The sequence below is a fragment of the Hetaerina americana genome, unplaced genomic scaffold (genome assembly GCF_022747635.1).
Source record: "Hetaerina americana unplaced genomic scaffold, ioHetAmer1.1.p SCAF_2, whole genome shotgun sequence".
In the NCBI taxonomy this organism is placed as follows: Eukaryota; Metazoa; Arthropoda; class Insecta; order Odonata; family Calopterygidae; genus Hetaerina; species Hetaerina americana.
The window spans coordinates 108,158,826-108,178,657 of NW_027286763.1; the positions used below are offsets into that span (position 1 = coordinate 108,158,826).

A 19,832-nucleotide genomic window follows, 5' to 3' on the forward strand; every position below is an offset into this window, starting at 1 on the left:
ACAACAGAAGTATAAGAAAATAAACAATATTTACAAGCCAACACAATATGCCGCCTCATTGCTTTTTCGCCATGATCCGTAAGTCGAAACGAGACATAGGTTTGCGTGCCCTTTTACTTGCTATATGAATTAGCATTCAGCAAATCGAATATAAAAGAATAAGAGAATGGATTAAATGGAATTTTTTGCTTTACTTCGCTTTGTTGATATCGGTGCTCAGCTGTTCAAGACACCTCCAAGTGCCGCCTACATGGTGATTGTTTCAAAGCTGGATTGAATTAAGCTTTTGTAATTTAGAATTTTCTCAAGACAGTTACCCATAGAGAAGAAAATCGTATACAGCCATGTTTAAGCTAGAAGTCATCAATTTCGCGAAAGAAAAAGGCAATCGCGAGGCTGCCAGAAAATGTATCCTAATCTATATTTATACGTACGTGTATATAATACGATGTATTCTACGTATACGTGAGGTACTATGTATTAGAATAAAGAAGAGCTACGTATAGAAATAAAAGTGACAGACGCTACATAAACACCACATAAAAACCAATCTTAGCTAAATTTAAAAAAATTGATTCCGTGTATCAAGCACATAAATAATTGTTAAAAAATTGATTGATTTTATTTTAAACCAAGTAATATCATGAACCTGATAAATAAAAGTTACTTATCTATTTAAAATCGTTAAGGAACTGAAAGGGATTTTGTCTTTTTCTTGATCATAGGTTAATACTGAATTAATAGCGCAAATTACTTACCATTCAAGCTAATCATTTTTGGCAGGATATTAAGTATCTAACTAAGCCAACAAATAGTGTTGTGATCACCAGCTTGGGTGGATGGAGCTTCACCCTGAATTTGTGCAAAAATAAATGGTCTTTCATCCATTTTAAAAATCCTGGTTGCTTGACAGGGACCCCAGTTTCAAGTTCTAGAATGTAGTTCACATGAGATGGATGAATACCTTCTTTTTCATACTTCTTACTCCAGAGCCTCTGACTTGGGAAACATCAAGGCCCATGAATACTTATCCTTTGCACATTAACACAAAGAGTATGTGGTACAACCTCAGTTATATACCCTGAGCATAAAAATAAACCCTGCATAAAAATTTACAGTTGCTAAGGGAATACACTTATGATAAATTGATTTGCTTCTTAGGTAAGGGAAAGGAAGATCAAGTAAGGAAGACCCAAGGAACAAATATGTGTGCCAAGAGTAATATTATGGGGAAGAGCTTTTATGGCATTGACTTTAGAAAGGGAAGATTTGAAGGTATCAGCCAACCAATATTTGGATATTCATATTGATGTTGATGATAATGAAGGATGCAAAAAATTCAAGACATTTTAACTTCACATTATTAAAACTGGCCTCATATGTAAAAAAATTATCATAAAAATGTACCTCATTAGAAAACATTCAGCAGAAATACTGAATATTGTTTCCTTTTAAAAAAATCAAAGCTCATGAAGAAGGATGAAGAACTTTTAAGCATTATACTTAAGTTATTAGCCATGTTACCTGATATTCTCTTTCAATAAGGTAAGTTTAATACACTAGTAAAATTTCACAAATGATTAAGGACAACATTTTTATTTTATTGCAAGCCTGAAGTCAATTTAACTTTTCCCCTCCTACCATAAAGTTTACTCCATACCCAGAGAAAATAAAATGTATTACTAAAAGTGGGTACTTATTTTTAATTTCTCACTAATTATGCTAAATATGTATATCAAAAAGTAAAAACCACAAAGGGCATTCCACTCAACCAGATGACTTTTTCCAATTGCACTCAGTAATTTTGATTATTTTCCTCTCCAAAGGTCGACTTCAACAACCAATGCATCCTGGCAACTTCATCTGTGAAGTTATTTGGTTGCCATTGTGACCACCTTCGAATCATGACCCCGGCCTCCTGATACTGCACCATTCAAGTCGCAGTGACCCAGGCAACGCGTTAAATATTTTAACATACAAAAACCTTAATTTGTAACAACCATTTAGTGCTCTTATGAGCATTGATTCAACTTAACTGCTTACTGGAATTATTGGGAGGAATGAAATCATTATTTTTAAATTTTTTTCGTGCCTTGCCCCTTCAAAAAATATTAGAAATTTAACCAACGCAACCATCTTTATCAATACTATACAATCACCCATAATACATAACACATTGGGAATAATGGTATCTCAAGGCAGTCAGTGTCAGTGATGGAGGTGGTGTACCTTGAACAGAATTCCTCAGGGGCTGTACCCTAGGATTTCTGATAACCACCACTATATTCAGTTTTCAAAGGAATGCAATGTGGATAAAATTTCATTTTTTAATTTTTTTAGAGCAGGCCTGCATAAAAGTATGGTGAATAGGTAGTTTAACCCAGACAAGCATATGTACATAAGTTCAGGAACCAAGAGAGAAATTCACAGCACTTGCTCGCCAAGAGTGGATTTTAGGATGGCAAGCGAGGAAATAAGCCCCCCTAGATTTTATGAGAAAACAAAAAAATACCATTCAACTCCTTTTACTTGTGTTAGCATAAATTTAATGATATGCTACCAGTTTAAGTAATTTCAATGTTAACGCTTACCAACTGCATTCATTCAGTAATAGTAAAATAATGCATAAATAAATAAAACGTATATACCACCTAAGTTGCACATAAGATTTCTGAAATGTATAATAGGTCATCACCATCACCCTGTCTAAAACCAAATCATTCTCTCTCTGCAATTCAATGAAACCTCTTACTGTACAATTAAATCTCTTCCTCATGGGGCTGTACTGTTTTAAACACTGCTACTTACCCCTCTGGTATGGTAATAATTATAGACTTGAAATCTCATGTAACATTTGCCTCAGGATTAAGTTTTCTGTAACTTAAATTGAGGTATCTCTTGAGTAGAATCGTCTAAAACGTTATGGCCAAATGGCAGTTTATTCATTACCATCTTAAGTCAGTGCCTTGTCAATGCAGCCACAAGACTATACCCATTACTGTTTCTATTCAATCCCTGGTATGTTGCAACACCCATAATGCTTTTAATGTCATTCAGGAATATCTTTCTTGGACTTCCTTTCCATTCAAGGAACTTTCCTCCCATTATATTTTCTGGGAAATTGCTAAGGCATAAAGGATATGGAATTATAGGAAAGTTGCATGGCAGTTAATTAATATCAAATTATAACAGATTGACAATTACTCTGTTTACTGCTTTCATGGTAAATCACGTATAAACCAAGAAAAATTGTGAAATTTGAAAATATATTTTAATTCGAAATAGAAATGAGCAGAAGTATTTTCGGTTGCAGTATTTTCGATGACGTCCACCTAATTTCATTGTTCATAGTTATCACAACCTTCCCTATCAAAGATATTATCATTTAAGACCTTACACAAGTTTATTGTAATTAATTCCTTCAAACATCGATAGAAACTAAAAATCAAATACGACACCGACAATATGGTAACCTTACATTACTTAAAGAAGTACTCATTGTTAGCCTAGCTCTGAATGGGACTACTCTTTAAGCACAACCTGGATTATAAATAAAAGTGCAAATAATTAGAGTTCATTGTATTTTATTCAAACGTTTTTGAATGTCCAAATCGGCACATCTCCTTAATATATCACAACTTTTAAGTGATTCATACAAAAATTGTCCGTGGAAAGAGCAGAGAAATTATCACAATAAAGGAACAAAAATCGGCTTAATATCGAATGCATTCAAAAACGACGAACTGGACAAAATCTTCACATCAACATAAACAAACCATAAACATCTGCTTGTCAATCATCAACAAAAATTAACTCAAAATCTCCTATAAACGGCACCAAATAATGCACTTGATGGCTTCAAATACTCAGTCATTTCTCATCGGATAAGAAATGTATTAAATGTCCAGGATACTCACAATTTGTTAGCGAATAAAGCAGTGCTTAAATGGGTCAAAGTTGTTACAGTTCACTTTTAAGATTTTCCGGTCCAGATTCTTTTTCTGCATGCACACCAGGATAACTCTTGTTTTCTATGACTACTTCTTTTAGCCTCTCCTGCTGAATCAAAAATTCTTTCGCGTCCCATGCTTGCGAGCCATCTTTAAACATAAATATTGCGCGATTATCATCAACAAGGTACCGCTCTGCCTGTATGTGATTGTTCCACAGACTAGTCTGCCATAATTTAGTCAAGTCCTCTACTTCCTGTTTCGATGGGCTACCGGTAACGCTTACGAAAGCCATAAGAGTTCTTCCTTTTTTGGATGCTTTCAGTAAAGCTTCCGGATCCGAGGACTTCAAGTTGCTCAGGTCCAATTTTGGCATAGGGCGTAAATGCTCGGGAAGCTCGTCTTCTTCTAATGGCTCTTCATCTTCATCCCATTGCTCCAACAACCTTTCCATGTCAACATCACTGAAATCCCTGATATCCTTTTTCGCCCAAGCCGGCTTCTCTTCATCTTTGAATTTCTTTGTGCTGCCGAAAGACAACAGAGTGATGAATGAAAATATGAGCACTGTCTTTGAATTCATTTTTCGCTTCACAACAAGACATTCACTTTTATTTCCGAATGAGACTGTCACTTCAAGTTATTATAACTTTGAAAGTCAACTTTTAATCTAAAGGCTTTTCACTGATGCTACAAATTTTACAGAGGACCACTAATAGAACTAAATGCTGCCTGTCAAACACCAACATACGTAATAGTTCCGAAAGCATTATCGCGTTTCATTTGTTGAAGATGAATAACGTTATAAGTCGTATGAAATTGGCGCACAAATCCTGAAGATACCTACGATCACATATTGTTTCACGACTATATCTCCTAAGCTAGGGCATTAATCTCTACCCAAAAGTTCACTCCCTCTATTCGCCTGCATACACAATCCCTATGGTCATGTCCCCTGGGATCCAGGGCCACCGATAATAACGACACTAGACGGAAGTTGGCCCACAACAGCAATCGAATTTTCGAAATATTAGAAAATATCTCCTTAAATAGGACATTTTTCCATTTAAAATTAACAGCGTCTAATAAATAGTACTCCCTCTACTCACCTGAATACGGAAACCCTACACTCATGGCCTAGAAGATCATTCAGGGGCTACCGTTCGTGATGAGAATCTCCTATTCAATCGGAGTTGAAAACGTACTAAGTGATATCTCGTACACTATGACTTTTCCCCCTTCCAAATGAACCAGTACACTAACCGACCGCGGTAGGAGTTAAAATATTGGGGTCAAAATTAGTCTTGTGTATTCATCCCCTGCCACACACCCAAGTGGTGGCTTGCAGGGCTCTAAAAAGATAAATAAATAGGCTAAGGAGAAATTCCATACTGGGTATGTGTGGCTTAGAGCATTGGGAGAGGTAGTATTGGAGAGCGGAGAGACCTTCGGAGTGGGGAATAGAAGTGGCTTCAATGGTGGGCATTGTAATTTTGCTATAAGAAGGGAGAGGAGTTGATCTTAGCCTTTCCAGGAAATGATATGAATCTCACACACTTCTCTCCAACTTCCCCTTACATCCAGCTTTTCCCGCCCCTTCTGATATAACCTTTCCCTCAGGTCCTTCCTTCTCTTCCTTGGGTAAGGTGGCTTTTACCACCAAAAAATCAAAAACTGGTGAGTTTCTTTCCTTTTTTCTGTGTTTTTCTCTTTGATCACTAGTGCTAACTTTGTGTTTATGGTTTATATATGTATAAAAAAAACCATAAACACAGTAATCAACCCGAAGGTTGGTTTAGAAGGTGATAGTGGAGTTCACCCAGTACTAAGCCCTATACGGCGTGTGAAATTCACACAGGGTAGGGGGGCCAGTTCCTTTCCCTGTGCCGGTTATGGTTTCCCAGGAAGATCTGGTTCCCAAAAATCACTTAGCTTGGGTGGAGCTGCAGGTGCCCAGAGTGCCTTGCCCGGGAATCGAACCCAGGACCCTCTGGTCAGCAGTCCAATGCTCTACCCCCTGGACTACCGCCACCCACTATTTATATAGTCTGCCCCTTGTTTCCATAATAAATATTTCTATTACCTTCTGGGCTCATGTCACTTATTAAACTCCTGTTTAAATTCAAAATACATCTAATTTTATGTCCTCCCAACCAGGGTATATTGTATTGCTTTAATTATTAAAATTCATTATTTATACCCTGTTTTGATATTGTAAAAAATACAACTTCAAGACATTATTAGGCATTTAGATATTTGAGGAACAGTGAGAAAATTGAACTGTCAAATTCATCAATCTTTACTTTCATTTTCTGTGAAGCATGAGGCCTGAAGTTCCAAACCCTATTAAGTTTTCTATTAAAGATTGCGAATATTTCATAGACTAAAGATGTATTTTAACTTGGAATTGAACAGTCCAAGTTAAAAAAGAAAATAACTACGTGGAATTGATAAGTCGGAATAAGTGAAATGGAAAGTTAGACTGATGATTTCCTTTTGACTAATACAAATATAAAAATAATATATCTGAATTACCGCATTTTCCCATTGATAACACGTGCGTTATCTATACAAAAATGTTCACATGATCAAACAAATGACAATGCGCGTTAGGTAATGAAAATTGAAAAAATCCAAACATAGATGTATTTTTACACACACTATATATAATTTTTATGTATATATACAGATATATGTGTATAATATGTGTGTGTGTGTGTGGGTCGCGGTAGTCCAGTGGGTAGAGCGTTGGACTGTTGACCGGAGGGTCCCGGGCAAGGTACTCTGGGCATCTGCAGCTCCACCTAAGCTAAAGTGATTTTTCGGGTACCAGTTCTTCCTGGGAAACCATAACCGGCACAGGGAAAGGAACTGGCCCCCCTACCCTGATGTGTGAATTTTCACACGTCGTATAGGGCTTAGTACTGGGTGAACTCTGCCGTCACCTACCAAACCGACCTTCGGGTTGATTACTGTGTTTATGGTATATATATATGGTATATATATATATATATATATATACCATATATATATATATATATATATATATATATATATATATATATATATATATATATATATATACCACATATATACCATATATGGTATATATGTATATATATCGGGTTGATTACTGTGTTTATGGTTTATATATATATATATATATATATATATATATATATATATATATATATATATTCCCTGGACTACAACCTTCCTTGACGTGGTGGAAGGGCTTGTGTGTTCCGATTACCCCTAGAGCTGTGCTGACGGGAGCAATTATAATTGCTCCTGGTAGGGTCACCCATGCTGGATAGGTCAAAGGTTAGGAGCCAGATCAAATGTAGTCCACGCAGCGTCTGTTCCTCAGTGAGGCGGCTGCAATGGCTTCTGACCCCAGTAGGGCGGCCAGTAAGTGATGGTGTCACGTTAAAAACACTATTGAGGAAGGCAACGGGAAACCACCTCAATTATCATTCCCAAGATAAATATGATGGTCACTAGAGAGATTTTGAGTCCTGGTAACTACGGAACTTGGCCCAATCGGCCATGTGACATTCCCAGCAGCAGGGGAGGCAAGGCTTCCGCGGTCATCATCCCACGAATTCCTTGCAAGGGAAAACCAGCAGCAGCAGGACAGAAGACGCAGGAGAAGAAGACCAAATTCGTTAGAATAGGAACGTGGAATGGTAGGACAATGATGAGGACAGGGAAATTGGAGAATGTTAAGCAAGAGATGGAAAGGGGAAATATAGATAGTTTAGGTCTAAGCAAGGTGAGATGGAAGGATAGCGGGGATTACTGGAGTGATAATTATAGAATAATATACAGCGGCAGGGACGAAAGCCAACAAGGGATTGCCATTGTATTAAATAAACATGTAGGAAGAAGCCTAGTTAACGTGGAGCTGATTACAGATAAAATATTACTCATAGAGATTAAAGCAGGACCGACTAACTTGGTTATTATTCAGGTATACATGCCACCGAGCAACCATATGGAGGAATAGGTTGATAGGATATACGATCAATTAGAGGAAATAATCACAGGTGTTCCTTCAGGGAAATATTTGATAGTGATGGGGGATTGGAATGCGACCGTAGGCGAAGGAAGAGATGGTGATGAGGTAGGGGACTACGGTTTAGGCACAAGGAATGATCGCAGGGAGAAAGCAGTTGAGTTCCGCAGGAGAAAGGGGTTAGTCATCACCAACACTTGGTTTAGACACCACAAAAGACAGGTATACATGTAAAATGCCAGGTGACTCAGAAAGGTATCAGATAGATGTTTTACACCATTATGTAGATTGCACTCTTCCCAATGTCTGTTTGTGGAAGACAGCAGCTTTCAGAATGTGACATACGTTCAACAATTTTGTAAATTGTACTTCTATATTCAGTTTATTCTCGACAACTTCAATGAGGGCAATATTCAAATTTTGTTTGCATAAATTTTGTACACTGAACAGTCATCTTTACGTTAAATAAAATTTTTTTCTAAGCCTTATTCAAATTTTAATTATTGAAGTCTCTAAGCTAGACAAAAGTTGGTTGTAAACAAATAGCACTTAAGGGTATTTTTAAGGTAATGTATGACCCAAAAAACGAAGAATAAAGTCAAATTGATAAAAAATCACTTAATTCTACATAATTTTTTATATTTTCTAACACAATTCATATTTTATCTGCTCAAATATTAAGTGAGAAATAATACAGGTTTAAGTATATCTCACCAGAATTGGAACAAAAAATGATTCTAGTCCAGAGCAAAAAATCGTTGGAAAAAATTTAAGTTAAATGGCTAAGACAATTTATTTACGGAGGTATAATACAAAGTTCAACAAAGTAAGAAAATATGTAACAAACATACAGTCAAACCAATGCATACCGCCACAAAAAGGCACTTCATTGGCATGACAACATGCACTTCAGCACATTAAACAGTAGAAGTGATTGCTCAAATCATGATTCTTGGAAGTTCAATTTGGTGAGGTAACAGTCGAGTAGAGCCAGGAGCCAGCATCATTTGGAAGGAACATATCGAAGACACGTAAGATAGGCAGCAGTCCTGGTAAATAAAATAAAATTTTATCAGCCTTGGGTTCCAATTAATCATTTCAAGAGACTTGATTTAATAAATTAACTTGTGGAAATATTCTCCGGCATAGGCTATTTTTAATTTCTCAGTAAAATCATTATTATTCCTTAAAATATTCCCCGCCACTTGAGCGATGCGACACAACACGTGATTGACAAAATATTGGTTTCAGTCTGATTCCATGCCAAGGTTTTAGAAATGTTAACTGATACGAATCTGCAAAGTTTTCAATCATATTTGTATTTACTCCCATAAACTTAGCTAAAGATTTCCTTCGTCATAACTGAAAGCAAATTTCTTGATTTCTATTGCAATCGCAACTATTGTAGATATTACCCCTCGAACACTAACTAAAAATGAAGATATACATATATTAGTAATTGAATTCTAAATCAAACAATGCCTTCGATTACTTGGCATTAAACAACTGAGCATTCATCATCTAATCTAGTTGAATGCCGAAATGAATGACCTAACAGAATAGCAACGGATAAGAACCCCGCTCACATCTAGCAACAATGGCATTCACAGTCAACATAAAGTGATATGACTCCATGTAAAGTAGAATATACCTACTTGAATCATGATGCTAAAATATTATTAATTAAATAATTAATAAGCACTGAACGATGTTCTAATTTCACAAAGTTGACCGGCGTCACAATGACTAAATAATAGGTTTGGAATACTTTTATCAACATCTGGACTATATAATTAATATAATTTGCATGCACTTTTAAAATTTGTAGAAATACTTAACATTTCATTATGCTGGAAAAACATTTCTTTAAAAAAATAGCTGCAAAGTGAAGAAAATGTCTTAAGGTCTCTTTTTTGTCCCATTAACATCACATCTAAAATAATCAATGCATTCCGAATGCACAGTTCTTCTGTCATGATTGTGGATGAATGCGAGACTTGCCGCATTCAAATCTACACACCAGAGTATATCTTGAAATACCGTATTTTCCCATCGATAACACGTGCGTTACGCATACAAAAATGTTCAGATGATCAAAAATATGACGATGTGCGTTATGTGATGAAAATTGACAATATTCAAATGTAGACGTATTTTTACACACACACATCCGATATAGATGTATTTTTACACACACATCCGATATAGATGTATTTTTACACACACTATGTATAATTTTTACGCGCATATATATATATATATATATGTAAATACAGATGCATCCATTCACTTTCAAGGTAACTATGAAGCCCTGGGGCACGCGGCACATCTATATAAATTCATGATGACTACAAAGTTCTGAGTGCGCGTTATACATAAGGGGCGGGTTATCGATGGGAAAATGCAGTAATTCAGACAACACCTTTGTTTCTTTGGCATAAACAAACAGGTTATTAAGTGCCTTACAAGGTCGAGTGCCGAAATGAATGGTTTAAGTGTATAGCAGCTGATAAGAACCCCACACTGAATTTAGCACCAATCGCATTCAACATTATGTCATTTCTGATGAACTTCTGAAGACAAGATGTAACAACATATAAATGCCATTTATTTATATTTAGTATCGATTTCATTAGGTTTTTAATGTCTCATTGATGAGACGAATTGCAAAGTTTTATTCTATGCATTTAAGTACCTCTAAATCAATTAAATGCTTTCACAAATCAATTTTGCTAATTGACGCTTTTATTTCTTTGGCACATCCCAATTGAGCATTCAATAGCTAATACAGTTTTAACTCCAAAAAAATAGCAATGGATAAAAACCCCACTCACGTAGTAGCACCAATCACATTCAACATAAATTTATCTCAGACAAACTGACAAGAATGATGTTAAATTAAATGCATTTCATCTTTAAGTTTAAATGCTATTAATTTAATATTTAGGCAGTATCTACAAAAACATAACACCCTGCAAGCCACCGCATGGGCGTGGGCATGTCAGGTCACCACCCATAAAGGAAAAATATAACCACATGCAATTTCTTTTTTGCAACTAAATAATAAAAAACTCTTTAGAACTAAAAATGTCTGTTCTTAGGTTACTTTATGTACAGCTGCATAATACCTGCAAGCCGCAGTAAGGGCGTGTGGCGGGGGGTTTAGGTCACCACCCGTAAAAGAGGATGAAATCACATGCAAAATCAACAAATCCATATCCATCTAACTCCAGAAAGTCATACATATATTCATGCAAAAAGTTTTATAACTTACACGCACGCATATACTTATACTATCTACTAACATGCACACGCACCTATAAGTGTATTTATAATCAATTAATGCGGAAATTAGAATTGAAAATCAAGAAGGAGAAACTCTAACATCAAATAGACATGTAACTTATAGCCTCCATCCCCAGAGGCAGAGGTAGGGAATGTGACACTGCTGCAGGCAGGCAGGGGGAGGGTCCCAACTCCCTCACAGAGAGAGAGAGACGAAGGATGGAAGGAGAAACTTGAGAACAAACCAAGCAGGGCAAGCAATACTATTAACCATAATAATTATTCCATAGACACTGTGGGTGGCAAGTGGAATTTTCCCTACCGATAACCCTGCAGTTTGCTATCCCGTATTGCCCATGGGAAGGAGGAGTCCTTGAGTCTGCTAGTTCTTGCATTTATTTCCCAAATTTTATATACATGATCCAAGTGACTCATGGATGATAGGGTAAGAATAATTTGTGAGACCTTGGTGTTGAAACATGCAGATCTGAATTTATTTAGAAAGTTCAAGCTAGCATTGAATCGTCTTTCTTCCAATGATTCCCACCTCAACTCCAGAGCATTTCTGTGATGCTTTTCATTTTATCATGAGAGTTTTTAACGAAACGGGCTGCCCTGTGTTTAACCTTCTCAATTTCCCATATGAGGCCTTTTTCACTCAGAACCCATAAGCTACATGCATATTCTAAATGAGGCCTTACAAGAGCATGAAAACAATGTTTCGTGACCTTGGAGTCACTCCTGCTAATAATGCCTATAATAAATCCCAATTTTTCATTTGCTTGCCTGCAGATTTTACCTATGTGGGTCCCCCAAGTTAAGTCTTTAGTGATTGTAACACCGAGGTATTTTACCATGTGAACTACTTCCACGTCAACTCCAGCTGATTTGCAAACAAATCCTGTTGATCTTTTAAAGAAATTTAACACTGAACATTTATTATAGTTAAATGACAATCCCCATTTGGAACACCATATCGAAATGCAATCTAGATCCCGTGCTAGAATTAAATGATCCCCATCCCCAGATATTTCCTGATAAATCACTGCGTCATCTGTGAAAATCCTATTCCTACTTCTCACTTTGCCGTTCAAATCATTAACTAAAATCAAGAAAAGCGACGGCCTGATTACAGTTCCCTGAAAAACCCCCGAGGTCACTCAATACGCTGCTGGAACTAGCACTGCCAAGGACTACCCTCTGTTCCTGCTCTGACAGAGCCTTTGAAATAGAAAAGTAAACTACATGGAATAATAAAGTAACATATAAATTCAAATAGTGAAAAATTCAAAGAACAAAATGGTGTATGGAAATGAAGCATTAGAAATGTCATATTACAAATACCTTTGCAAGGGCTTTGTGAGACGACGACCGCGGAAGCCTTGCCTCTCCCACCGCTGGGCACAACACACGGCCGATTAGGCTGAGCCCCGTAGTTGCCAGGACTCATATTCTCTGTAGTGTCCATCATTGTATTCTTGGGAATGATAATTGAGGTGGTTTCCCGTTGCCTTCCTCAATAGTGTTTTTAACGTGACACCATCACTCAGTGGCCACTCCACTGAAGTCAGACCCCTTTGCAGCCGCCACACAGAGGAACAGAAGCTGCGTGGACTACCTTTTGTCTGACTCCTAACCTTCGCCCTATCTGGCAAGGGTGATCCAGCCAGGAGCAATGCGAAGGAAAACTGACAGCAACATGACAAGAAGAGGAAGAAGACCGAATTAGTTAGAATAGGAACTCGGAGAATATACATGAAAATTATAGAATAAAAAGTCAGAGATATGGAAAGATGAAATATACACATTTTAGGTCTACACAAGGTGAGATGGAAGGATTAACGGAGATTATTGGAGTGATAGGTATAGAGTAATATACAGTGATGAGGGATTTGAATGCAACGATAGGCGAATAAAAAAATGCTGATGAGGTGGCGGACTGTTGTTAAGGTACGAGGAATGACTGTGGGGAGAAAGCAATTGAGTTCTGCAGGACACACCGGTTAGTCATCACCAACACTCCGTTAAGGCACCACAAATAAGAAAGGAAAAGTAAGGAAAGTGAACTTTGTAAAGTAGAAAATATTTAGACTAAAGAAATCAAGTTTCTTGGGACCATTAACTTAATTTGGAGCAAAACCTAAAGAAATAGGAAGATTTTGAATTGGATGTTCGTTGTTACCACAAATGTTGGTTGATAGTTGGGTGTCTAAGAGTTATGATGTTTGAAAAGTCGGAGAGGATGTGAAAGCAAGGTTAATGAGTCATTTGTGTGTTTATTAAAAATATTTATTAAAGAAAATAATTAATGAGAAAATATAGGTCGAGGCCTAGGCTTCTTTGTTTGTACATTAGTTTAAGGACACTAGTACTAAATCTTAGGAAGATCTTTAAGATTTAAAATAAAAGCACACATGCGTCATGATCCCTCTAATCCTTTCCATCCCATTTCATCCCACGTAAGAACATTTTCCAGATGTGTCTTTAGCAGCGGGGTTTTAGATCTGTCCACAGCAGCTCCAAGGCTTCAAGATACCAGACAGGCTAAGTTCCAATTAGGTACTACTGCAGCAATATAATTGCATGAGATAAGTTTACTTTCACGACCAGCTTGATGAATTTGAAATGAAAGATGCCGGTGATGAACTTTATATTCAACAAAATCTAAATTTACAAATGGAAAAATAAATTGATATATATTTTCAAGTAATATTTATCAAATTTACTAAGACTATTTTCCAATCTTTTACAAGCTATAGAAGTTTAGAGAAGGAAGTTATACTCTTGCAGACTGGAAAAATGTTTGCACTCCAGAATGTTAACAATTTTTATAACGTAGCATAGGGAAACAATTTGAAAGCTGGAAAGAAAATACAACCAATTACGTCATTGCAACTCTAAAATTTTACTTCTTCCAGCAATGTTCAAAGAGATGATATCAAAAGTTTAGCAATCGCAATTGAAGTGGATGGCGTAGTTATGTGTGCATTAATTGAAAGAACAAGACCGGTTTTGACAAGCACCATCATCTCGTACATATATATTGTTATATTTGTAAACATCAGGGTTATTTTTTTTTAAATATGGATAAAAATTGAGAATGTGCACCGAATGATGGGTGTGGTTGTGATTGTGATTAGTGGTATTGAATCTGGCTTTTTAGATGAGAAAATTAGCTCAGGGAATGGATATATTAAAACTGCTCATTGATCACTGATGGAATAATTTAAACCAAAATGAAATCAACCATCAACTAATTTCATTTATGTGAACAAAGAGCATTAATGGGTTACATTTTGCATTATCATCCTAAAAAAATTCTTATCAAGACAACAATTGACCAATAGTTAATTTTTAAAATTTTTTGTTGAAAAAAATTAGTTAGGAGTATTAATAGAAAATGATTATTTGAGGAAGCTCATGAGCGAAGACTAAAAAGAGGATTGAAAATACTTAGATACCAAATTCCCTCTTCCTTTAAAGACAAGGAATAAATGCAACAAATTCAGAGTGTAAAATTCATTCGCCTTGCGTTGAAATGCATATTAGCGGATGCCTCCGTTAAAAAGTAACTGTTGCAGCATCTCCCGCAGTTTCTTTGGAATTTGACAAGGGATAAATATGAGACGGTACCCAAAAATTATCGGGATAGTGATGCAGTTAGCATCACTTACATAGTACGCATTTCTTCTGCTAGGTGAGCATGGCGCAACTCACTCCAAGTTCTATGCATGCATTGTTGTCGTCTGGGAAGGTTGCGCTCAGTCACAACAATTCACGAGAAGCAAGCGAAACTGCTTTGTAAAAGCAGTTTCGCTTGTTTCTCGTTTTTCGTCATGGTGGATTTTAGTAAACAGTGTGCCGCTGTGAAATTTGGCTTCCGGCTCGGGAATAATGCTGCAGAAACTGTGGTCATGTTAAAAGCAGCTTAAAAGTGCTATGGAAAAAAGGACAAGTATATGGTTCTCTCGTTTCAAAGAAGGTGAAAAGTCACTTGATTATGACACATCTCGTTCAGGGCATCCGTCAACAACAATCAAGCCAGTGGAAAACTTCATTGTCACCTCGCCCAAAAAAAGAAGCCCAGCACATGAAATCAAACCTTGATACAATGCAATGTAAGAAGGATATTGCATTCTCAATTTGTGCCATCAGGTTAGACAGTAAATTAAGCTTTCTATTTGGAGGTTTTAAAAAGATTGCATAACATAGAGCAACAAAAAAGGTCTGTCACTGAAGTAAAAATACCAATGTATCTTTCCACTGAATTTTTATTCAGCACAACTAGTTTCCATGCATCCACATCATTCTTGGAGACCTATATTGGTACATACATTGGTATTTTTACTTCAGTGATAATGGCTGTCCACAAAGTTAAGCCTGAAAACATCAAATAAAAAATGGTCTGATTGGTGGAAGACGAGGGACTGGCTTTTCCACGGTGATAACGCACTGACTCATGCAGCCATTTCAGCGGGCCAGTTTTTAGCCAAAAGCAAAATGACTCCCTTGCCCCACGCCCCTTGCTCACCTAACCTTGCTCCGTGCGATTTCTACTTGTTTCCTTAAATGAAGAGGGACACGAGAGGATAACATTTTGATGACATGGAAGCAGCAAAGAAAAAATCGAGGGAGGAGCTGTCCGGCATCATAACAGATGAATTTGAAAAATGTTTCCAAGGAATGGAATTGCAGATTGGACAAATGCATTAAGTGTAATGGATAGTATTTTGAAGGTGATAAGGTTGCTTTGTAAAAAATTAAATGCATAGCTTTTTAAAAAAATTAAATACATAGCTTTGAAAAAAAATTCCCGTTATCATTGGGTACCTTCTTGTTAGGCTTACCATGGGATCCTACAGCGGTTTTCCTTCTACAATGATTGGGTGTTTCTTCCATGAAGATAAGGTCAGATGGTGTTGACCGGGAGAAGCTTTGGTCAGGAATTTTCAAGAGAACCCATGCTTCACTTTTACTTCTGTAGCTTCACTTTTACTTCTGTAGCTTCACTTTTACTTCTGCGTTTATTACTTTACTATCATATTGGTCCAGCGGGCACCTTTCCCCAGTGAAAGAGGGAAATGACTAAGTTACAGAGAGGATAAAGGTTCTCCTCTTAATTTCAGTGATAAAGGATATTTTCTAAGGTTAATGTAACAATGTTCACGCAAAAATACCAGGATAATTTTCTTTTACTTCAATCACATTAGGTACTGGTGTTAATTATCAAGATGCGCAACATTAACTTATGTTAATGAAATGTCAATTCATGCTTTTAGAGCATTTACCCCACCAATCATTCTCAAAATATATAGATTAAATAACTAGACCAAGGGAATGCCCTATTAATGAAAGATTCTTGAGGCAGAATGATAAATATTAACAGATTGTAATTCTGATTCTCTTTTCTACAATTAAATCCCATGGATTAAAAAAAGGTTATTTCAACAAGACTGACTCTTCCAGCTTATATGGCTTAGGTGTCATTACGAACACACTAAAGGGCTTGATTACAAAGCTAAAGGGTAAAATGCGGCGATTAATAGTGCTATTCATTAGATTAACAAATCATCAAAAAGTAAAACATTAAAACAACAAGAAACATTTATAAGACCTAAGTTTCACTTGTAGAATGAATATGGAACAGAGACACACTTGTATGCCTCTGATTCAAAGGCAGAAGTAGAGTTTATGTCCCCCTCCCTCACTCAGCCACAGACCACAAGCTCATTACACCAAATTCTTATTTTGGCTATTCTATACATCATATTGATCTCATTTTTATTGCTTCACATGGTCAAATCTACTCTGCCAAAATTATATGAAGGGAAGCTAGAAATATTCACTGTCACTTCTGGTATCAATTTGATAAGGAACTTGATCTGACACTCGATACACCAGATAATTAAAATTAACTGAGTTGAGACAATGAATCAATTGGAAAGGATAGATCTGCCGAACAATGAGTAATATTCCTAAATGCATAATTATTGTAATAAATTTTATTACAATATTCAATTAAAACTGTTAAGGTGATTAATTTGGCCATTGCAATGATTAATTAAAGACCTTGCGAAGAGGGATAGCAGGGTTTAGAAAGTGTAAGGTAGTAGTAATAGTATTTAGGGGAGGGGAGGGGCAGCTGTGGTCATTTTCGCCATTAGGGATGGACAGGAATGGACTAATGGTGGAGAGAAACCTGGCATCAGCATTAGCTTACTCTTATCAAAAGGCACCAAGGGTCCCGCGGCTTAACATCCTATCTGACGGATAGCGTACTCACTCAAAGTGCCCTCCACAAAGCACCTCAAGTAGGGATCGAGATACCACTGAAAAATATCTTCTACCTCTGGGATTCAAACCTGGGCCCTCTGGGTGGGAAGCCTGTACGTTAGTCACTGCACCATCCCAATCATTAAAAAGTTTAAGGTTGTATTTGCTCAGAAAGTCTGTAGCCTCTGATATTCAAATAATTATTATGGCTTGAATACAAGTAATGACCATTAGGTATGCCAAACTATTAGTTTTCAATTGTGGCTGTGACCAGACTACTTGAAAAGACCTGAAAATGAAATTGAAAATCACAGCAAATTTTCCTGAGGAAGAAGAACTCAAGTGGCATGAAGGATTATCTTAGACAAATAAAAGTTGTTTTTTCTAGGGTGTAATTTTTTAAAAGTATCAGTGTAATTTTTTTCCCACATAATCTATGATTTTCACGTTGGTTAACTCAAACTAAAAAAATGAAGTTTTCACTCGAAGATGAAGCAATCTCAAGACGAGCTTATTACCGCTAACATCAATACATGAACCTGAAGGGGATTGGAATGGTGTGGTGGCTAACATACAGGCTCCCCACTGAGAGGACCTGGGTTCGAATTCTAGAGGCGGTAGATATTTTTCATTGGTATCTCGATCCCTACTTGAGGTGCTTTGTGGAGAGCACTTTGGGTGAGTACAACGTCCGTCGGATGGGACGTTAATCTGCAAATCCCTTGGTGCCTTTTGACATGTGTAGGCTAATGTTGACGGTGGGTTTCTCGCCACCCTTCTGCCTTTCCCATCATTCTTAATGGTGCAAATAATCTTAGCTGTCGTTCGTCTAACCTAAAAACTACTACTCCTGCGAACCTGAGTAGAACACAAATTCTACAAGCAAGAATATACCTTTCCCATTAACCCTGTAAATCATGTCAGTAATGTAGTACTGTGTCTAAAAGTAATGTAATGCGACGATAAAGGGCTGAGAGGGTCAGCGCCACACACAACTAGCACAGCTACGAGACAATTGGAGATGTCCCTCAAATTACCCTCATTCCATGCCTATATGGAATACATTTTGAGCAACAGATTTTAAGATAATCACTCGCATTTTCAATTGGTATGTAAGGGAATGGATTGTACGGTATAGTTAAAAAAAATTCATTGGTCAATAGCAATTTTCATCAAGAGGATAATTGAATAGAGCATATTTATCAATGGGCATACTGTGTTTTTGATTATCACTCAATAAATTATATAAAGAAAGACATACCCTGCAACATCTGATGTGGAGGGGAAGGGTATTCTGTGGTACAGGAACATTTTCTATGCAGAATAGATACTCTACCTAAAAAACACCAGAGGAGTGTAATCGTATAGCTAGCATAACATTCGTGTGATCATCACTCCAGGGATCTGTTGTTGACTATGCTTCCCATAGCAAGGGTCGAAATCACTTCAAAATGTAAAACTCCTATCTAAATGTAAGTATACTGCCTATGTAAATTTGCTCCTCTTACACTTTAAGTTGCCATGGTTTCGTAAAGCAAGGGATGTTGAGTCAGCAGCAGGTCAGCGGATTTAATACACTCTGAAAGTTCAAGTTTTTGCACGTTATGTTTGCTACTCCTATGATCTGGAACAATGCGAGGGATAAAGAATTATTTATATAGATCGGGTCAAAAGTCAATTTCTCTTAACTTCCCACAATGATATGGTTATTTCTTCAATGAGTAACGCACCAAATCGAATACACAACCTTAAGGATGAGTATCATAGAGTTAAATTGTATGGTAAGTCAACCAGGGGCATGTTATTTTGGGTTATTTTTACGCAGGCTTTTTTTACGGATCGGAAAATAACTTTAGCGAAGAGCTCTCATTATAATGGTATTGGAGAGAGTAAGAATTTAGTGCCATAACGGTGCGTATCTAGTGGCATACATCCCTTTCGGAGTAAATCGGATAGGACTACCGAAGGAAGAAAACACTGCGAGCGAAGGAAACCCTGCCCAATTTTTCGGTCTCCTCCGGATTTACACAACTGCCTCACTTTATTAACCAAATTGAAAACTGTAATGTATTCTTCCTGTCGGCCTCTAACATCTACTACATTCTTCTCTATACGCACATTTCAAAAGCTTCCTATCTACGCTCAACGAATTATCCAGTCATCACTCCGCTACATACACACGTAGAGATTTAACTAATTAATTGCTAACCGAGAAAGAAACTATTCATATCGATTGAAGAGAGTAAATTTAATTTTATTAAACATTACCCAAAGTAAACTACACGGCATTTTTTTTCGAAACTCAC

General features: G+C 36.8%; 1 protein-coding gene and 1 long non-coding RNA gene across 2 annotated transcripts; both read right to left on the reverse strand.

Moving 5' to 3' along the window:
- Nucleotides 1-3,567: 3,567 nt before the first annotated feature.
- On the reverse strand, nucleotides 3,568-4,711 carry boca (LDLR chaperone boca). Its single transcript, XM_071585129.1, has one exon. The coding sequence runs from the start codon at nucleotides 4,531-4,533 to the stop codon at nucleotides 3,961-3,963; it is 573 nt and encodes a 190-aa protein (XP_071441230.1). The 5' UTR covers nucleotides 4,534-4,711; the 3' UTR covers nucleotides 3,568-3,960.
- Nucleotides 4,712-8,757: 4,046 nt separating this feature from the next.
- LOC139687928 (uncharacterized) lies at nucleotides 8,758-16,314 on the reverse strand. Its single transcript, XR_011700695.1, has 3 exons — nucleotides 16,101-16,314; nucleotides 12,598-12,941; nucleotides 8,758-9,017 (listed from the first exon to the last, which is right to left on the reverse strand). It is a non-coding gene; the product is annotated as an uncharacterized lncRNA (long non-coding RNA).
- Nucleotides 16,315-19,832: the final 3,518 nt, after the last annotated feature.

Coding starts and splice junctions, on each gene's coding strand:
- boca (XM_071585129.1), bottom strand. CDS start 4,533: ATGAATTCAAAGACAGTGCTCATATTTTCATTCATCACTCTGTTGTCT.